The sequence below is a fragment of the Hakea prostrata genome, chromosome 1, assembly GCF_041222555.1.
Source record: "Hakea prostrata isolate BN-2017 chromosome 1, UWA_Hpros_2, whole genome shotgun sequence".
Lineage (NCBI taxonomy): Eukaryota > Viridiplantae > Streptophyta > Magnoliopsida > Proteales > Proteaceae > Hakea > Hakea prostrata.
In genome coordinates this window covers 79,068,625-79,089,220 of record NC_142600.1, presented here as the reverse complement: position 1 = coordinate 79,089,220, position 20,596 = coordinate 79,068,625, and the positions used below count along the sequence as shown (strand labels likewise).

The 20,596-nt window shown below is 37.6% G+C and overlaps 2 protein-coding genes across 2 annotated transcripts; one reads left to right on the top strand and one right to left on the bottom strand.

The window, feature by feature from the left end:
• The first annotated feature begins 6,106 nt into the window (after nucleotides 1-6,106).
• HSP21 (heat shock protein 21) lies at nucleotides 6,107-7,285 on the top strand. The gene is made up of 2 exons (XM_089152740.1): nucleotides 6,107-6,573; nucleotides 6,662-7,285. The coding sequence occupies exons 1-2, from the start codon at nucleotides 6,264-6,266 to the stop codon at nucleotides 7,120-7,122; spliced, it is 771 nt and encodes a 256-aa protein (XP_089008866.1). The 5' UTR covers nucleotides 6,107-6,263; the 3' UTR covers nucleotides 7,123-7,285.
• A 4,910-nt stretch (nucleotides 7,286-12,195) lies between these two features.
• On the bottom strand, nucleotides 12,196-12,843 carry LOC149030307 (uncharacterized). Its single transcript, XM_089145016.1, has one exon. It carries the CDS (start codon nucleotides 12,841-12,843, stop codon nucleotides 12,196-12,198), a length of 648 nt encoding a protein of 215 aa, XP_089001142.1.
• Nucleotides 12,844-20,596: the final 7,753 nt, after the last annotated feature.

The window sequence follows — 20,596 nt, the reverse complement described above, 5'->3', positions numbered from 1 at the left end:
GTTATTAGTTATTCATTATTAAATAATGTATATATAGTTGGATGGTCGAGAATATAAAAATTCTTAGCACATAAGCTTAAATAGCCTATTTATTTAGACCACAACATGACAACAAACCTTTCTTTGTCAAAGTCAGTCCTCTGTGAGAGGATTCTATGTTCTATCGCATCATTGGCGGCTAATCTAAATCCATGTGTTGTATCTAATCTAATACCTATTTTAGAATTAGAATTAGAATTAGAATTATAAGCAAAAACACCAAAACAACAAAAAGGAGAGGATTCCCTACACTGCAGCCTGATTCTACACTATAATACTCACTCACTCCGATATTTTGTGAATCTATTTTCGGATGAATAGACCAATAACGATAATAATAATAATTAATTAAAAAAAAGAAAACAGATAAAAATATTTGAAATTATTGATTAAATAGGATTAATGGACAATTAAACCGAATTCCTATTGGCGCCTTTGTCATTGCTAATGGAGACAGCGTAACAACTGTTAGTTACTCGACGACTAAAGCCTCCTGTCGGGTTTGTGAAACGGATCGATGTTGATGGGTGGTAATTTTCGTGAACAATTAATCCAATCCATACTTCCACACTTCCACTTCCATACATGATAATAATAATACATGATGATTTAATAGGACGACGACCCACCTACTTAGGTTAAAAATACATATTCTCCCAACAAATTGATTAATTTATGCATATTCTCCCAACAGATTAATTAATTAAGAAGATACACAAAAGTCAACCTACTAATTAGTAAATGGCTCGGCAGAAGCCTTAGGTTTTTTTTTCTATTTGTTCACCTGATGCTGATGCTGATGCTGGCCGGTAATTGTTAAGTACGGCTCATGCTTCATATTGTGTTGCCGATGAACACGGAATTCTTCTCATGCTTCACATTGTAGTCTGTAGAGGATCCATGTTTCTTTGAACTTGGAAGTTTCTTTACAGTTCGGGCTTAGGCCCATGAATAGCTGTGGCTTAGGGTTTATATATATATATTTGACATGACTACAGTAGTGTCTCTACTACCTCCTCTCAAGAAGAAATTGAACATCTACATAAACAATTTTCAGAATACAATATCCACACAGATATAGAATCCTTATTAGAATTCAAATGTGCTGACAAAGTAAATAATCAATTTATGAATGAATCAGGCGGCATGCCTATAGTAGTGTCTCTACTATCTCCAAGACCCCAGTACCTATACTGATGGCACCTATACTCAAGAAGAAATTGAACTTCTACATAAGCCATTTTCATAATACAATATCCACACAAATATCGGATCCTTATTAGAATCCGAATTTGCTGACAAAGTAAATAACCAATTTATGAATGAATCAGGCGGCATGCCTACAGTAGTGCCTGTACCACCTCCTATGCTCTTCTACAATTTTCATGCATGGGCATATTTGCATTTCGTAGATTTCATATGTATATTCTTCATGTATAGTCTGAGATGTGAGCTATAGCCTGGTTTAGTTTGGCTTGGCTCATACGCATACTGGCGAGCTTGTATATTTCCAGCTCCAGCTTGTATATATATGTAGAGGAAGGCAAGGCAAGGCAGGGCAGGGCGGAGTAGTGTAGCGCTGCCCTGCAGGTCGGTGGTAAGTTACTGCAGATGGTATTTAGACAGCATGGGTTCGCATGCACTTGGCACTTGGCAGCATGCATCTTTGAGTCTCGTCTGTAATCATATGAGTTGCAACCTTAATTCGAATTAGAGTTCAATTCTCAAGAGTAATAATGATCTGTTTTGGCCGACAAATGACGGAGCGACCACTACTGGTTTTTTCTTCTTTTATTTACGGACCCGCAACTGCAACAGCAACTACAACTACAGCTACAATACAACCTGAGGATGATGATGATGATGATTTGGGTGGGAATGGGATCTCCCTCCCCTCCCCTCCACGTACGCATCCATCTATCTAATCTATCTAATCTATAAATCCATCTCCATCCATCCATCCATCCATCACTTTTAGTTGTTGTTGTTGGTGTTATAGTAGTAGTAGTTGTTGTTGTTGAAAGCTAGTCATGAGAATACTCGAGAGCTTAGAGATTAGAGAGCGAGTGAATGAGTGAGTGATTCCGTTAAATCTTCCTCCAATAGAAAGATATAAAAGTATTATTATTGGGTGGTTATAACCAAACTTAACCCTCACAAACCGATGGTAGCAACTAGCAATCGCATTATTAACGTGAGGAAATTTTCAAATTTGGTTGGCCGAGTGAACGAGTGAATGAAATGACAGAAAAGAAAACAAGCATCCATATCCACTATCCACTACCCATTTATCTGTTCCTCGGATTCAGAAATTTTATCTTTCCTGGATTTTTCATCTTCTTAATTTCTTGTTTCTTCCCTCTGCAGCGCGGACAAAGTTTGCATGCATGGCAAGCAATAAAAGTATATATAAAACCAACCAACGTACTGGCTATGCTTTTTTCTTGTTTCTTGCTAAAGAGAAAAGAAATATATGGAAAACTAGTTTGCCCTGCAGCCACCACTAGTACGCATCCACCGAGCGAGTCCTTTGTATGATGTAACGATTGACTCACAGTGACGTATGCTACCAGATAGCATTATGTATAGGGTTTCTACTATGGCCCTGCCCTTTTAAGTGGGTTCTAAATTAGTGATTGGTTTTTGTAACTGTAATAAATGATACCGCAAATCAAATATTCAAGTATTTTGACCCTTAATTTGGGTTGTAAAATATTCAATATAACATTACTATTGTATAAAAACTAAAGTATCCCTCTATTAATTTTCTTTCATTTTGCTCCCTAGGGGGTGAAGCAGAGGAGAGCCGAGTGAGAAGAGAGAATAGATTGGAGGATCAGAGCGTGGCTTAAGTGTTGGAAGAATAATGAACATAGGATATAAATAAAACACGTTTCAATAATCTAATGACCCATTTTTTTTTCTCCTCATATTTTGGTAAGGGCATTTTTGGAATTAAAGAAAAATAAACAGTGGGTTAATAGTTTCACTAACAGAATGGACTACTATGTTTAATGAAACGGTATCTGTGTTTTTCAAACATAAAGTGGGGTATCAACAATTTAAAGCCTCTATTTTGGGGTGCCAATGAGCACAATTTGCTCTAAAATCAAATATTTTAAGTTACCTCTGTTAACCGTTAAGCATTTTGACCATTAAGTTTGGATTATAAAATGTCCAATATAACATTAATACTCTGTAAAAACTAAAGTACCCTTGAATTAATTTTCCTTCATTTTACTCCCTAGGTAGGTGAAAGGATTCCCCATCATTTTCATTCATACATCTCGCCAGAAACTCCACCACTGCCCCTACCTGCCAACAACCACTGCCCCCTCCTAAGGAATGAAGGATGGTTTACATATTTCAATCATTTGAATGAGTTCAATAATATAATTTGTCAGTTAGAAAGTATTGAAGAGAAGATGAAGGACGAAAACAAAACGGTGATTTTACTTTGCACTCTACCATAATCTTATGATCATTTAGTCATGACTCTAAATTTTAGTAAGGGGGATTCTCTTGACTATTATTTAGTTTGTAAGACATTACTTGTCAAAGAAATCTGAAAAAAGACTTCTTTGAGAAGTTCTTTGGAAATGGGACCGAAAGCTAATGACAAGAGGTAGAAGCAATGAACGTCATAATTCTTCTAAGAGTTCTTTAAATAGTAAGTCAAAACATCATTCTAAATCCACTGGTTCTTCATATGTCATGGCTTTTCCACCGTCCATTCCTCTTAAATCAATTTCATTATTTAATATCATCTTCACTAACCATGGATTGCTCCACTTTTTGTTACATCTAGTCAACAAATAGTAGAATGGAAGTGAAAAAAAAGAAAATTCAAAATGTGTTCATTGTTTTATGGTAACAATAATTAGGAATTTTATTAATAGAGATGGAGCAATTATTTGATAATATATAGGCTACATGCTCCATACCCCAGTCTATACCTTCCCCTTTCCATAAAGGGGGGAAGGGTATTATTAATGTATTAAGTATTCATTTATTATGATCTTTTTGTTTTTTATTAATCTGATTTTATTATTTGTTTTATAGATATTTTGATTTTGTATCCATATTATATATTTGTAGCAAGATTTAAGTGATAATGTTACTGTGGTAAATTTTTATCATAGGAACACATTTTGTGTAGCGGGTGTATCAAATAGTAATTTGTTCTAATAGTGTTCTAAAAATATTTTTACAACGAGTTTATCAAACCTTCATTTTCAAACAAAAAAGGGTTCACACAGCACAGAAACATGTAACACCAGTTTTACACAAAAACTAGTCCTTAAGAACGAAAATGTTAGCAAATGTATATTAAATTACCCAATTCCTTAGATTGAGTCTTGGCTACTACAGAAATTTCATCATGGCTCCTTCAATGTTGAATCCCATCTCTGCCCCTGCTATTAGATATTCGAGTTAAAAAATTTATAAAGACAATATATCATACATCATCCTACAAAACTAACTTCTGAATTGTTTAACATGTAGCCATGCATATATCCTAAAAACAACTAGGATACATTTTATTTTTACAATTAATATCTTGTTATGCAGTTTTTGTGATCCACATTGTCTTAGAATTTAAAAAAAAAATGATAAAAAAAAATAAAATATATGTCAATGTACACGTTTAAAATCAAATCCATTCTAACAAATCAAGCAATAAAAAGTGTCTAGGTGCAAAATGTGGAGTTTTCCTAGCTCAGATTGAGATACAGAAACAGCTTGCTTCTTTTTCATCAAAGTAATCAAAATTTAAAATGATTACAAGTCTTTCAGAATGTAGACAAGTAATGTGATGTCTACGAACTCATATTATTTTTCCTTTGGCTGAGTTCTTAGATTATGGAGTTTACAGTGGGTGAGGCATGGATGTTTGTCTGTTCAATTATCAATACCGCCAAAGTACATGTACAACAATATGTCAAAAGTTCATGGCTTAATTTGACAAGTCTTGTTAGGTGGGGCATGGATGTTTGTCTGTTCAATTATTAATACTTTAATACTGCCAAGTATCGGATGGGTGCGAACCTAGGACCTCCCATGGGAGGTTGGACTTTTAACCTCTAAGCTAACCCACATTGTCATTGACAAGTCTTACTAGAATGTTGAATGCTACATAGTGCTGCCCAACCATCACATTGCACCACGTGGCATCAAACAATCTAGACTGTTTAAATATAAACACCGTAAATTAAGATTGAATTCACTTGAGAGAACCACACTTAGCTCCAATTGGACCAAATCAACCAAACCAGATGGAATTGTTGAAATCCAACCTGTCCCTCCTATTCTTCCCAACATACCAAAACCCCAATTTCTCCATCTCGGTTTCATGGTCTGTGAGGGTGCTAGAAGCCACATGTTGTCCATTCAGAGAGGCTAAGGGTTGGGGGATGCACCCCTTAGGTGGAGAGCATCTGAATTCATGAACAAAAACTAAAGCGAATGCCTGTTTTGGTTGCGGCGAATGCCTGTTTTGGTTGCGGCGACCCAAATCGAATCCAACGCCAAAGCAACTCAGTGAGCTTTTAATTAATAGTTAGGGCCATTTTTCTGTCTCACTGGGCCTGGGCCTGGGCTACTGCTGAACTCAAATAATTCAGTCCAGTCACATGAGGCCAAGTCAGAAGCGAAAATAAAGAGAAGTGACCGGTAACCGGCATTACGGGGTGATGAAGACAAGAAGATGATCGAGAAGCTTCCCGGTATCCGACACAGGGGAGATGAGGAGGAGAATGAAATTACTTCATTTAACTGGACCGTAACTTCCGTTCTAGAAACTTATCATTACTCATGCGCCTGCTGAGCCGGTGGAGAAGACAAAGCAGGGAACTGCGGCTGGGGCCTGAGAGTAGCTTGATAATGTCAGTTCCTTTGATGGATGGATGGATCATGGATGGGGATTCCAAGAGTTGGTTGCTTGCACTGGATACGATTTGGTTTGGGACCCATGAGTGAAGATGGGAGGAGGTCCTAGAACGTTCACCTTTGGTATCAAACATTCTCGACTCCTCTACGCTCTTCCTAGTTAGTTCCTTCCTCCGCTTATAAAGATCATTCGAAACCTACGGATGGAAGCAAGAAAGAAAGAAAAAAGAAAGACCTGATTGTTACTGCACTTGCTCGATTCGCTTCTTTATCTCTGCTTGTTTTCCAACCAACCCTGTGCTTGATTTGCTCCCCGAGTTTGAAAATTGACCGGCATGGCAGCGTGCGTTGCAGCTTCCACCTCTATCTCTCCAATTCTCCGCGGCAGCATGATCATTAAAGATGGTGTTTCCGGTGCTCCTGGAAGCGTGGCGACTATGCCTAGCTTGGCCTTCTTCCCATCATCAAACGTGAAGACCAAGAGGGTTGTGTCCGGTATTCCATCATCTCGATTGTCGCCGGTGAGAGCGCAGGCCGCCGGAGAGAACAAAGACAGCGCCGTGGACGTGCAACATGTGGACCAGAAGAAAGGGACGTCAGTCGAGAGGAGGCCTCGACGGTCATCCATGGCGGTTTCTCCCTTTGGTATGTATAGTGGCCGTAGCACTAAAACTAATACATAATAATGGTTATTTAAAAATCAATTGATTGATTGAATATATATATGATATAGGATTGTTGGACCCACTGTCCCCGATGAGGACGATGAGGCAAATGCTGGAGACGATGGACCGGCTGTTCGAGGACACGATGATGAGCTTCCCCGGAAGTAGTCAGACGACGGAAGGCGAGTGGCAGATGAGGGCTCCATGGGAAATCAAAGACACAGAGGAGGAGGTGAAGATCAGGATCGACATGCCGGGGCTGTCCAAGGAAGAGTTGAAGGTGTTAGTGGAGGATGACGTTTTGGTAATCAAGGGTGAGCAGAAGCAGATGGAAGAAGGCGGCGAGAAGAACGACGACGACTCGGCCTCGTGGATGAGTAGGAGCGTTAGCTCTTACAACACTCGCTTCCGCCTTCCCGACTACTGTGAGAAGGACAAGATCAAGGGTGAGTTGAAGAACGGTGTCCTCTTCATCTCCGTCCCCAAGAAGAAAGTTGATCGTAAGGTAATCGATGTGGACATCCAATGAGCTTCAATTCAATTCAATTCAACTCCGTGATTTCTCGCCTCCGTCGTCGATATCATCCCATGCCCGTTGTAAATGTATCTCTCTCTCTCCCTTAAAATCAAGACTCCCTAGCTACGGCCCAGAATTATAACTGTAATAGAAAGAAATAAAAATCAATTTTCGGAGGCGTATGCATTAAATATATAAGAGTTTGTTTTAGATCTTCCATCTTATTGGAGAAAACCACCAGCTTAATTACAATGAAATGACGAATCGAATGGACGAGTTCAAGTTCTGAATTGAGATTTCGCGTGAGACGATCAGAATAGGACGCACCAGGGTGCACCCATCCACGAGTGTACTGAAAATCGGGTACAATAAGATTAATACAAGTTCAACTTGCTTTTGAAAAATGTATCCTTTGACTTAGTTTATTTGTTTTGTGTGTTAATCATGTGAAATTTAAGACAAATAAACCAAACCAAATCATTAATTTGCAAGATCTCTTGCAAAGTTCTGAGAGGTCAATCTGATTTTGAGATGAATTGTACGTCTAGTTTCACAAGAAGTTTCTTTCAAAAGTAGGGATTACCTCACAGTGACAAAAGAATTTATGATGTTGGAATGGAAATTAAGGACATGTTAAGTGCATCTCCACTTCCAATAGTGAGGGACAACAAAATTTACCGAAAGAAAAATTTTGCATGTCAAAAGAATATTTTATTTTTTCAGACGAATAAATAACATATTACTCAAAGGAGAAAAAGGGTACTTAGATGAATATTCCATTATTTTCTTTATGAATTAATACACATAAAAAGTTATATACGAAACCCACAACACACCCAAGCATGGGTTCTCGATGTCCTTTTGACATCAAAACAGATGTATCATTTTCAAGCTTTGGATGCTGTTAGTGCAAGGAATCATATATATCTTTGTTTCTTTATGGGGTTTGTATATTATTATTTTTTTTTTTTTGGCCAGAAAGGAGTTTGCATGTTAATTAGGCTCTCTAAGTAGCTTGACTCTTTTCCATAAAAAAAAAAATAGCTTGACTACTATTTACGCAAAAAAAGAACAAAAAAAAGGTATGTAGCTTGTATTGAAAAATGTTTAAAATTTATGCATATTATTTTAATATAAATATATGTTTTATTTATATCATTTTATCTTATAATTTATGTAACGAGAATTTTAGTTCTCACATGGGACAGCAAGAAGCTAGCTATTTGGTTTATATAACTAAGGACATATGTTATATATCTTTGGGGTTAAGGATTGTGTTCATGTAGTATGATGCAAACCCCAATGCAACATGAACTCAATTCGAGCCTTAGTTTGACCTAACCATGATTTTATAGTCGTATACTAATCAATAGTAATATTTCTATATGACTTGGGACCGGGATTTGGGTCGTGAGTCATAGACATCGAGCCCACATTGTCATGGGCCTTGATCCAAAAAACCTAATGCTGGGTAGAAATGTGGAGATGTCACTAGAAAGGTATATTCCCTAAGAGAGGTAATCTGAACAGATAAGCTCACAAAGGAAAGTGGTATATTTCTATATGACTTGGGACGTGGTACTTGGGTTGTCGGTCATCGGCATTGATTCGGAAAGTCCATATTGTCATGGGCCTTGATCCAGAAAACCCAATGTTGGGTGGAAATGTGGAGATGTCATTAGAGAGGTACCTTCCCTTAGGGGGCTGGGAGTCACCTGAATAGGTAAGTTCACAAAGGGAAGTGACATTACCCTTTCACCCAGCTCTATATAAACTCATAATCGAGTTCGTTTTTTACTATGAATTTTCCCTCCTCTCTCTCCCTGTTGTAATTTTATTAAAAAATGAATACAACCTAAATGCACTTGAAGTAACCTTTTTAGGATGCAACATTAAAGGTTTGGACTGATTGATCTTGGGGTGAAAACATACTTGGATCTTTGGGTGAAGACATACTTGGATCCCATCTTGCACAAATCGGGGTATCTAAATACTTTAAAGAAAGTACTTCTAGTACATTTCAGCTCTATCAAAGTTCATGATTACAGTAGTTTTACAAGTATTTGTGCAGATTCCTCAACAAATTTTTCAATAGCTTAGTCATTTATGAAAAGAGAGTTTTTTATATGTCCCCACTATAATGGGAGTAAAACTTGGGGTTCCCACTATGGTGGGAAAAATTACATGTCAAGTTATCCACAATTAGGTTTTTTTACTTAGATTATGTTAAGTGATAAGTAAAATGACCTTAATGTCCTTTGGACAGTAAAATGATCTAATTACCCCCATTTATCTCATTCAGAAGGTGAAACTCAAATTACCCAAATACCCCTTGGACAGTAAAATGACATAATTACCCCAATTTAGCTCACTTACCCTCCCACTGCACCGTAAGCTTATCTAACCACCACCTGACCACCATAACTCCCGTTGCAAGTCTTCTTCTCCAACCACCACCGTAAGTCCTCCATTATCTTGTCTTTTTCTTCGATCAGCTCATCCACTCTCCAGTGTGTTTCAGCTAAGCGAACCAAAAGAATAGAATTCATCCTCTTAAACCCTTTTTAAAATATTACAATCTCTTCCATCTCTATTATTTAGTCTTCACTGAGAAAGCTTTTCATCCCTTCACCTTCAATTTGATATCTTTGTATCCTTGATAGATTTATCTATTTGCTATTTCTAGAAATTTATTGTGGATCGATAGTCAGATGTCCACACCGATCGCCTTCTTCAATCTTCAAATTTCGCTAACCAATCTCATCCACAATACATCCTTTTCGGTAACATCTTCTAACTTTCTTTCTTTTTCTCCCAGAATTTATTATTGTTTGTGGAATTTTCTGATTTTATGAAAAAAATTATTTTACTTTTTGTAGTTCATGTTGTCGGGTTTGCTCTTGGTGCAGTCCCTTTTTTCGTACCAAACCTAGGAAGAAAAAATTGAAAGAACAAGACTACTTGGAGAACCTGTTGATTTTCCTCAAACACGATCGATTTCAATTGGGTTAGGTAATCGATCCCTTGATGATAGGCGTATGACTTCTTCGGCAATTTCGTCTGGTTTCTTTCTCTCTGATAATGAGATGAATCAAGAGTTACAAAGACAGGATGCAGAATTGGATTGATTCGTCAAACTTTAGGTCTAGCTTCTAGTAAAAGTTGTGTTTCATATTTTTTTGCTAGATTCTAGTGTTTATCAAGTTGAATTTTTTCTTGAGCCACCTTGATTTGGTATTTTTCTAGTCGCATTGTCTGACATGTTTATCTTGATTTGCACGTCGACAGGGAGAACAGATGAGACAATGGAGAGTTGTAGTGGTTGGAGAAGAAGACGAGATAACAGGGGAAGGGGGACTTACGGGGGGTAGTCGGAGAAGAAGACTTACAGTGGGGGTTACGGTTGTGGTGGGAGATGAAGACTTGCAATGTGAGGAGTAGCTGTGGAGAGAGAGAGATAGTGGAGATGAAATCGTTGACGGAAGAGGGGTACGTGTATGTGAGTTAAATTGAAAATAATTATCATTTTACTATTTGAAAGACATTTGATAATTTGAATTTTAAATTTTAAATGAGTTAAATGGAGATAATTAGTCATTTTACTGCCTAAAGGAGTTAGAGTCATTTTACTTCTCATTTAATAAAATTTACATAAAATAAACTAATTGTGATTAGCTTGTAAATTGAAAACATGTGAAAAACTCAAAAAGAAAAGTAACTTGACTGCTTTGATAGTTGTTTTATTTTTTCTTTTACTTTAGGTGTCATATTCTTTCTCCTTTTCTTCTTTAAGAAAAGTCTATTCACTAAAAATATTATGGTCTGACTGCTTTCTTTATCTCCTATTGCTTTTTTCTTTTAGTGTCAATAATATATATTTTTTTTCCATTAATGAAATACAATAGCTTATTTTTCATTGATGGAATGCAAGACACCTTTAGAACCTGTGGCAATATTGACCATCAACTTGGGCAGAATCTTTGTCTTCCCATGGAGCAGCATAATAATTTCACATCATTATATGTCTAGGCATGGGAATGATATGACCATGTAACTTGTGCTAGACCCTTTCCCTGAATTTTTTCTTTTTTTATCTTTTTTTTTTGGGTAAACCACCCTATCCCTGAAAGTAGACCCACCCAAAAGATTAACCATACTTGATTTGTGGTCATTGATTTGCGGAAGCAAGAGTTTTTCTTCATTCACGTATGGTAAATCTTATGAATATTGCCACTAAGTGAATCAATGGGTAATAGTGGATCTTGCAGGTCGAAGAATGGAGCAGTGAGTATCCTTTCCCAAATTTTTCTGAAAATGTAATTTCTGTTTTAAGATATTAGAAGGAAATTTTAAGAGGATGAGCTTTGAGACGCTTTGGAACAACAAAACCCAAACACATAAAAATACAAGGTTTAGAGATCATCAAAATTGAGATAAAATCATTTTCTCTCCAAGCGAAGTTGCTTCTTGACATTGAAACATATTGAGCGGCTATCCTCAAACATTGGTCGATGAGCGAGAATTGTTATCCTACATCATCAGATTCCCAAATCTTGCCAAATCTGTGACATATGACATTTCAAATAGTGGATACATAGATGACATGCCGTCTCTTTGATTGGACAGTTAAAACTTGATGACCCATCTCAACTTCGAAGGAGTATCGGCCTAGGGTTTAATTAATTTCTAGTTATATTAACAACTGAAATTGTTGCTAGCTAGGAAATTCATAATATTTAAGCGACTCTCTTTTTAAGATAATTTACAGAGCATGCATTAAAATGAAATTTCAGATTCTAAGACATTGCAATGCTAACAACTTCAAATAGAACGCCTGCCATTAGCTATAGATATATTTTGCTTCAAGAGTGATGTGCCTACTTTGATATAAACACTACATCGGTTCAGCATGTTCTACCTCGACTGATAAAATATAATGAAGTAGAAGGAAAATTAAACACAATAGAAGAGAGACTATTTCAAAGAGCTCTTGATTGATTGGAGAGCTGGAATTAATTGGAAAATTTGGGAGTATTTTAGTGTCTTAAGTACTTTTGGTGCTGTTTTTCCTTGGAGGTTTTATGTCTACAAGTCGAAGAAGGTGGCATGTCTGTCGGAAGAAGCCATCCAACTGCTGGAAATACTCCACTGATCAGAATTTGCGGCGGATGTCACGGCTCCATTCCCGCATTTGGCCACTGTCCGGACGCTTTCTATCAACGCCTCCGTGCGTGCCTCCTGCGACAGTATCTCCGCCAACTGTTCCCGGGTAATCACCAGCTTCACCTTCCATACCCCCGTCGAGAACCCTTTGTTGTTGTTGTTGTTGTTGTGATTGTGTTGGTGCAATTGTCTCGGCAAAACTTCTCTGACAGACCTCTTGAGGATCCCTTGGCTGTCAAATGACATCCGATACGGCGTGATGACGGCGGTGGAGGAGGAGGAGGAGGAAGAGGAGAAGATATTGGGGAATGATACACTCCTGCGGTGGCTTCTGGTGGTATTGAGGGGAAGGAGGTAGTAGAATTCTCCACGCTCCAGTTCTTCGCTGTGGAGCAGTGGCTGCGAGAAGAAATCTTTCCTTCGGAATATACCGTGCCCTGGGAATTCATTGGTGATACACTCGACGGTAATCGGTGCATACAGCTCCATGATCCCACCGTTGGAGGTCACCACTCTTATCATCTCTTCCACTTGCCCAACTCCTCCTCCTCGAAACACACAGTTCCCCATATAAATGTCTCCTTTTTCTGATCCCTTAAGTCTCCTTTCTCAAATTGAAGAACTGATCCACTGGCCGGCTGGCTGGTTGTCTCGCTGATCTTCTTCTGCAAATGAAACCGGCCGGCTACTTACTGCAGATCTAAACTAAGATGGAATGGAACAAGGAAGCGGGCAGATATGCATCACAGCAGGGCGCGAAGGTGCGATGCTTCCTTTGATCTTCCGAACCGCGCGCCACAAGTTATTTTTTACCCAGGAAATTAAACTAATAGAAATCAAAGGAAAGCTAGCTAGAGAGTATATAGAGACACAAATCTCAATCCAACATCACAGTATCTCGCCGCCTTTACTTTGTCATCTTTCTCCGAATTGGGATCGATGGTGTGAAGCTAAAGTAGTATAAGATATAACGCATGGCCCTAGAGAGTAGAGACTACTACTCATATTTCTAATCCAAAGTATCCAAAGATCAAATGGCAAACCCATCATCGATCACATCCTTGAGAAATGGAGGGTTTTAATCGTATTTTAAGCTGCGAACCCTTGGGCGCTGCTCCCAAGCAAAATCCTGGCTGGGAAGGGCATCCATCATAAAGATGACAAAGGTGCAGGAATAAAGTGTAAAAAGAAAACATGACGATCTTAATTTACCCTTTAGTTTTTTTTAATTCATTAATGATCATCTGGTTTTGGACCTGGGCCCAGTCAAATTCTCAAACAGTCAAACGATACTTGAGGCTCATCAATTGGGTCAAAGATTTTTGAAAACGGGCGAGCAAACCCCATCATAGCCTTCTATCGATCAAACCATAGCTTTCTTTGTGCGTGAGTGTTGACTGTTGGTCGTCGATGGGAATATATCCCGGAAGTAAAGTCCAAGTAATATTGGAGTACAGAAGGCAGGGTCCTACCCCGAACCTAGCGAGCTATATATACCTCCAAGTTCTCAATCCTTGTTTCGCATGACTCGTGACTCATGTCGGCTTTGTGGTCGTACTCGAAACTTCCTCGTCAAACCAGACTTTTATCCCCCCCCCCCCTTTCTAACAGGTTACTATTTCCTCTTATTGGTCGTTAGATGGTGAATACATATTTTATTCTAATCTTATGGTTAGATTATTCCAACTCTTAACCTCTACAACAACAATCAACTCCAGGCATATGTAATTACCCCAACCCCAATTTCCCTATATATAAAAAGCGCCTTTGTTACAAAAAAAAACAATCAACTCCAGGCGGGTATATCTGTTGGAATAGCAAAGATAATATAAAGAAGACGTCGAAAATCCAGGCGGGTATTTCTTCATATCGATATTCCTTGTTCCTAAAAAATCCAACTGATTTCCACCCTTGTGAAGATATCAAAGATTTCATGGCTGATATGTCTTAGATTTTTGAATCTTTCTCATGCAACCAATGTGGGAACTTCATCAATGGTTAACCTTGAGAAAAACAGACTAATGGATTATTTTTTCTTCCCAAAAATTTGTACTATCCGTCTGGTCCTCTGTCAGAGCCGAAAAGGGAGAAGGCCAAATGGTGGTGTCGGTGGTCCACTATCGGAGCCGAAAAGGGAGAAGGCCAAATGGTGGTGTCGGTGGTCCACTATCGGAGCCGAAGAGGGAGAATGCCAAATGGTGGTGCCGGTGGTCCTCCGTCGGAGCCGAAGAGGGAGAAGGCCAAATGGTGGTGCGGTGGTCAGTCGGTGAGGCAAAGGAGAGGTGGAGAGAAACGAGTAAGAGTTGAAAAAGGTGGGAGAAAAATTGAGATGAAATGGTTAAGTGTTGAAAAAATCTCAACCATAAGATCAAATGACATGTGTTGATCATCTAATGGCGAACTGAAGGAAATACGAGCCTGCCAAAACTGGAGTTGATAAAAATCCTGTCAAACCAGCCCCCGTCCTTTCCTGCGATTAGTAGGAGAGAGAATGTTATGCCTGTTAATTGCACCTCTACATGAGAGAGGTCCTCAAAAAATAGCAGTTTGGTATAAAATTATAGACTATTTCTACCGATTGTGATATTTGTCATTTTTTCAAACAACTTAGATTATTATTTTCATATAGTACTCATGTTTTAAGTGCATTATTTGATCTAGTGCATTCTGATATTTGGCATTCTCATATAGACTCTAGAGATGGATTCAGATATTTTGTTTCATTTGTTGATAAATCTCGAGCTATGTGGTTGTATTTATTGTTTTCCAAGAGTTAAATACTACAGATGGTTTTGACTTAGTATCAAACTCGCATTAAAGTTTTGCGAACAAATAATGAGACAGAATACACCAATAGGCCCTTTCGATCATATCTCAAAGGTTTGGAATATCTTATATCAAACTTCATATGCATGCACTCCTCAATAAAATGGGATTACTGAACGCAAAAACAAACATATACTTGAGGTGACTCAATCTTTATTACTTCATGCGAATCTTTCCAAGACTTATTGGTCAAATGTTGTCAGCACTAGTAGTTACTTTATCAACCGTCTCCCCAGTACAGTTTTGAACTTTAAGATACCCTTAGAGGTTCTATATGATCGTCCCATTGTAATATCTTATCTTCGAGTTTTTTGTTTCATTGTTTATGTTCATGCCCAAGGTAGTGATAAACTTGATCCTCGTACTCTCAAATGTATATTTTTTGAATACTCCTCTACTAAAAAGTGTTACAAGTGTTTTGACCCATCTATTGGTAAACTTTTTATTTCACATGATGTGTCTTTTGATAAGACTCAGATGTTCTTTTCTAATAGGAATCAAACTCAAAGGGAGCTAGATTATAATGAATTTGTTCATGTCCCATTACCAAGTATACTAGACAACATGTTTGTAAGGGGTGATGCTAATGAAAACAATGTTATGGGCGACACCACTGAAAGTAGCACTGTTATAGGTGATGTCATTGAAGATACTGACAGAAATCTACATGGTGAAGCAACCGCAAATGTATTTATTGGAGGAAATGATACATTTGAAACTATAACGCAATTACCAATTCGTAGATCTACTCAGGTCTCTCAACCTTCAGTGAGATTGCATGAGTTTACCACTTATCATATAGCTAAGTTCCCAATCTAATCTCATATAAGTTATGATAAGATGACTCCCCCTCTCTGCTAGCCTCCTTATAGAGTTGGGAGACTAACAGGTTACATTCATAACACACATTTGCATCTTCACAAAAGAATCCAAGAATTAATGTGGTTCGGCATTCATTGTGAAGCCTACATCCACGTCAAGAGAACCCAATCAACTTACTTCTAGGGTAAGCTTTCATTATCTTTAAATAGAAAATAGTAAGAGTTCTACAAGAAGTTAAATTTTAATATGACTCCCTCTCTCTGCTAGTCTCCTTATAGAGTTGGAAGACTAACAAATTACATTCATAACACTCCCCCTCAATTTGGACCGAAGACATCTCTAAGAGCCTTGCTCAATGTAACTTTAATAAATCCCTTTGACAAAGCTTTTGGTGAAAACATTTGCAAGCTGATTTTCACTTCTCACATAAGGGGTTTCTATAGTTCCATGTTAAACCTTCTCACGAACAAAATGCCAATCAACTTCAATGTGTTTAGTTCTTTCATGGAACACCGGATTAGAAGCAATGTGTGTAGCAGCTTGATTGTCGCAGAACAACTTCATGGGTTTTTTAGAACTTCTTACCCTCAATTTTTGAAGTTGGGCACCAATCCATATTGATTCACTAGTTGTAGACGTTATTGCTCTGTACATTGCTTCTACATTAGAACGAGCAACAACATCTCCAAGAGACTAAATTTTCTCCTACAAATATGCAAAAGCCAGTAGTTGATCTTCGATCAGTAGGATTGTCAGCCTAATCTGCATCGGCATATTCTTCAATGTTTGTGTGTCCATTCTTCTTCATGAAGATGCTCCTTTCTGGAGAAGACTTCAGATTACATAATATGTGATTAACCAATTCCAAGTGCCCTTTGGTAGGATTATGCATAAATTGACTGACATAACTCACTGCATATTCAATGTCAGGTCTAGTAATGGTCAAAATAAATAAAATTTCCAACCAACCGTTGAAAACAATTATTATCTTGCATTGGAGAATCATTATCAGTAACTTTACAAGTGTATTCCATAGATGTGATGGCTGGTTTCACACTCAAAAGGACCCGACCAATTTCTTGTAAGTCACCCTGTAAAAATGCATTTTTTACATCCATTTGCAAAAGTGACCAGCCATAATTAACGACAACTGACATCAACATTTTTACAGTATTCATTTTAACTATAGGAGCAAATGTCTCTCTAGAATCAACTCCATATGTTTGAGTATATCATTTGGCAACAAGCCTTGCCTTATACCTCTCTAGAGTCCCATTACTCTTGAATTTGATCTTGTAAACCCTACAACATCCAACTGAATGTTTGCAACTTGGGAGTTGCACTATATCCTATGTTTTATTTTTATGAAGAGCTTCTAGTTCCTCATTCATAGCTTTCACTCGTTTAGGTTAATTCTTAGCTTCAATAAAATTGGTCGGGTCCTTTTGGTCTTCAATGGCCGAAATAAATGCAAAATATTGAGGAGAGATATGATCATAACTTATACGAGATTGAATTGGGAACTTAACTGTATGATAAGTGGTAAATTGTGCAATCTCACTGAAAGCTAAGAGACCTTAGTAGATCTGCGAATTGGTAATTGCACTACAGTTTCAACTGTATCATTTCCTGCAATAGATACATTTGCGGTTGCTTCACCATGTAGATTTCTGTCAGTATCTTCAATGACATCACCTATAACAGTGCTACTTTCAGTGGTGTCGCCCATAACATTGTTTTCATTAGCATCACCCACGTTGTCTGGTACACTTGGTAACGGGACAAGAACAAATTCATTGTAGTCTAACTCCCTTGAGTTTGATTCTTGCCAGAAAAGAACATCTGAGTTTCATCAAAAGACACATCCTGTGAAACAAAAAGCTAACCAATAGATGGTTCAAGTTTATCACCACCCTAGGCATGAACATAAACATTGTAACAAAAAACTCGAAGATGAGACATCACGATGGGACGATCATATAGAACCTCTAAGGGTATCTAAAAGTCCAAAACTATCTTGGGAGACCAGTTGATTAAGTAACAACTCGTGCTGACAACATTTAACCAATAAGTTTTGGAAAGATTCCTATGAAATAATAAAGATTGAGTCACCTCAAGTATATGTGTTGCATTCACCAATCCCACTTTGTTGAAGAATGCATGTGCATGAAGTTTGATGTAAGATTCCCAAACTTTTTAGATATGATTGAAAATGCCTATTGGTGTATTATGTCACATTATCTATTTGTAAAACTTTAATGTGAGTCTAATACTTGAATCAAAACCATCGGCAAAATTTCTGAAACATCTGTAGCACTTCATTATTATGATCATATATCTCCTCAATATTTTGCATTTTTTTCCAGCCATCAAAGACCACAAAGGACCCGACCAATTTTATTGAAGTTAAGAATTCACCTAAATAGATGAAGGCTATGAATGAGGAACCAAAAGTTTTTCATAAAAATAAAACATATGATATAGTACAACTCCCAAGTGGCAAACATCAAATTAGATGTCTTTGGTCTATAAAATCAAATTCAAGAATGATGGGACTCTAGAGAGGTATAAGGCAAGACTTGTTGCCAAATGATATACTCAAACATATGGAGTTGATTATAGAGAGACATTTGCTCATGTAATTAAAATGAATACTGTAAGAATGTTGATGTCAGTTGCCGTTAATTGTGGATGGTCACTTTTGCAAATGGATGTAAAAAATGTCTTTTACTAGCAGAGAGGGGGAGCCATTTTAGAATTTAACTTCTTGTATAAGTTGATTGAGGTTTTCTTGCCGTGGATGTAGGCTTCACAACAAATGCCGAACCACTATAATTATTGGATTCTTGTATGTAAATGTTTATGATAAATTTAACACATAGTATATAAGATTCTAAGTTAGCCATCGGAGGATTTCTTAATTCTGATGTGGCCTTTGACATATCTCATTCTTCTATAATCAGGTTCAATTAACCAATGCTGCAACTGCACACCATCAGTCCAGATTTGCACATACCGGAGTCAACGATTCAAGGTTTCACAGACACCTTCCAGCATCCCTCTATGTTGGTTTCTTGGTTGCTTTGGCGTCCCCGGCATGCTCAGGGATCATTGTTATACAAGTAAGTTAATGATGAACATAAACACCGGTCCAACTCCAACTACCCCTTTAATTTGCAGTTGGAATCAAACTCCCGTCAAAAAGATGAGGTTGTTGGTGCCATGTTACTTGCCTTAATTGAAAATATTTGCATTACGGTGTCATTTTATTTTCGAAAACTACTTTGCATCCTTATCTTAAAAATTCTTAAAGAATGAGACAGGATATAAATTAAAGGAATGTATCAATTATCGAACTACACCTGTCAAGGCCCAATATTCATTGATTTCCGCGAAGAACCAAAGACTCGTGTCGGAACGGCCGGGGGCAACACGGCTCCCGGGCCCACTCCTCGGGGTGGCATAGGCACGGGGTCAGAAGAAAGCAAAAGGGGGTTTTTTTTTTAGGTCGCCATTAATCATTGATTTAACGTCAAATAAGATAATATGGGCTAAGAAGAACAACAACCCCGCGAAGAGAGTGGTCCTCCATGTGTTAAGAATCGAACTTAAGACTTCACATTTTCATGAATGATCATCGCATGTCAACTCATGCAACTACCTTCTTGGGAATTAGATAGATAATAGTGAATAGACCATCAATAGGAAGGCATTAATTGATGCATGACTACTAGTGCATAAAAATGAAGTCGATCAGTTGGCGGTTCAAAAAGGCAAAGACATGTAGCTAGCGCATGCTCAAGGCTCAATATATATATATGCAATGGTTCGCAAATTAGCTAAGTAATTAAGGCATGCATCAATCGGAACTATCATAAGTCCAGGAGGATAGGTAAGGTAGTTCAGTTTGGCAAAGACGTATATCAGACCTACATTAATATAGTCCATATATAACCCATATGGTATGGTAGCTAGGTCAGGAGAAGGTTGAAGAAGGGCTGCCAAATTTACCAATTGCACCAACATGAAATTCAAGTCTAAATTTCTATTTCTGAGTCCTCATGGTCGAGAATGTAAGAAAATTCATTTTTCCCATGTCAGAATGAGTGAAATTTTATAGAAAAACCACTTGGCGAGTAGTCCCAAGACAAACCAAATGAGGAGTTCACATAAAATTTGATGGATTGACCCATCAAATCGACCTTATTTAATGAACTTAATGTTTATAATTACCTTTGTTAAATTGTATCCTTTGTTAAAATTCTTTTCAACATTTTCATTTGTGTAACTAGATTTAGTGAGGATAAAAGTAACTGTTTTTTAGATAAAACTCACTGCATGAGACACTTTGAAGATATTTGTAATATAAAAAATTCAGGCATATGTATATATAATTTGCTCTTGTTTTCATTGAGGGGGAAATGATCATTCATAGAGTTTATTAGTTTTACCGTTTTTAATCAAGGGGGGAAAAAATTTTGAAAGTTCAATTGAACCATTTTGAACCATTTAGAGCAAATTTAACGGCACAAGCTATAAAAAGGCTATTACCTCTTAAGCAGGTGCCGTGTAATTTGCTCAACCATTTATTTATCATCTTTACTCTTTGTTTTGGGCAAAGCATTTATCATAGTATAAATATGTCAAACTTGTATGACCAAACCACACAAACAAG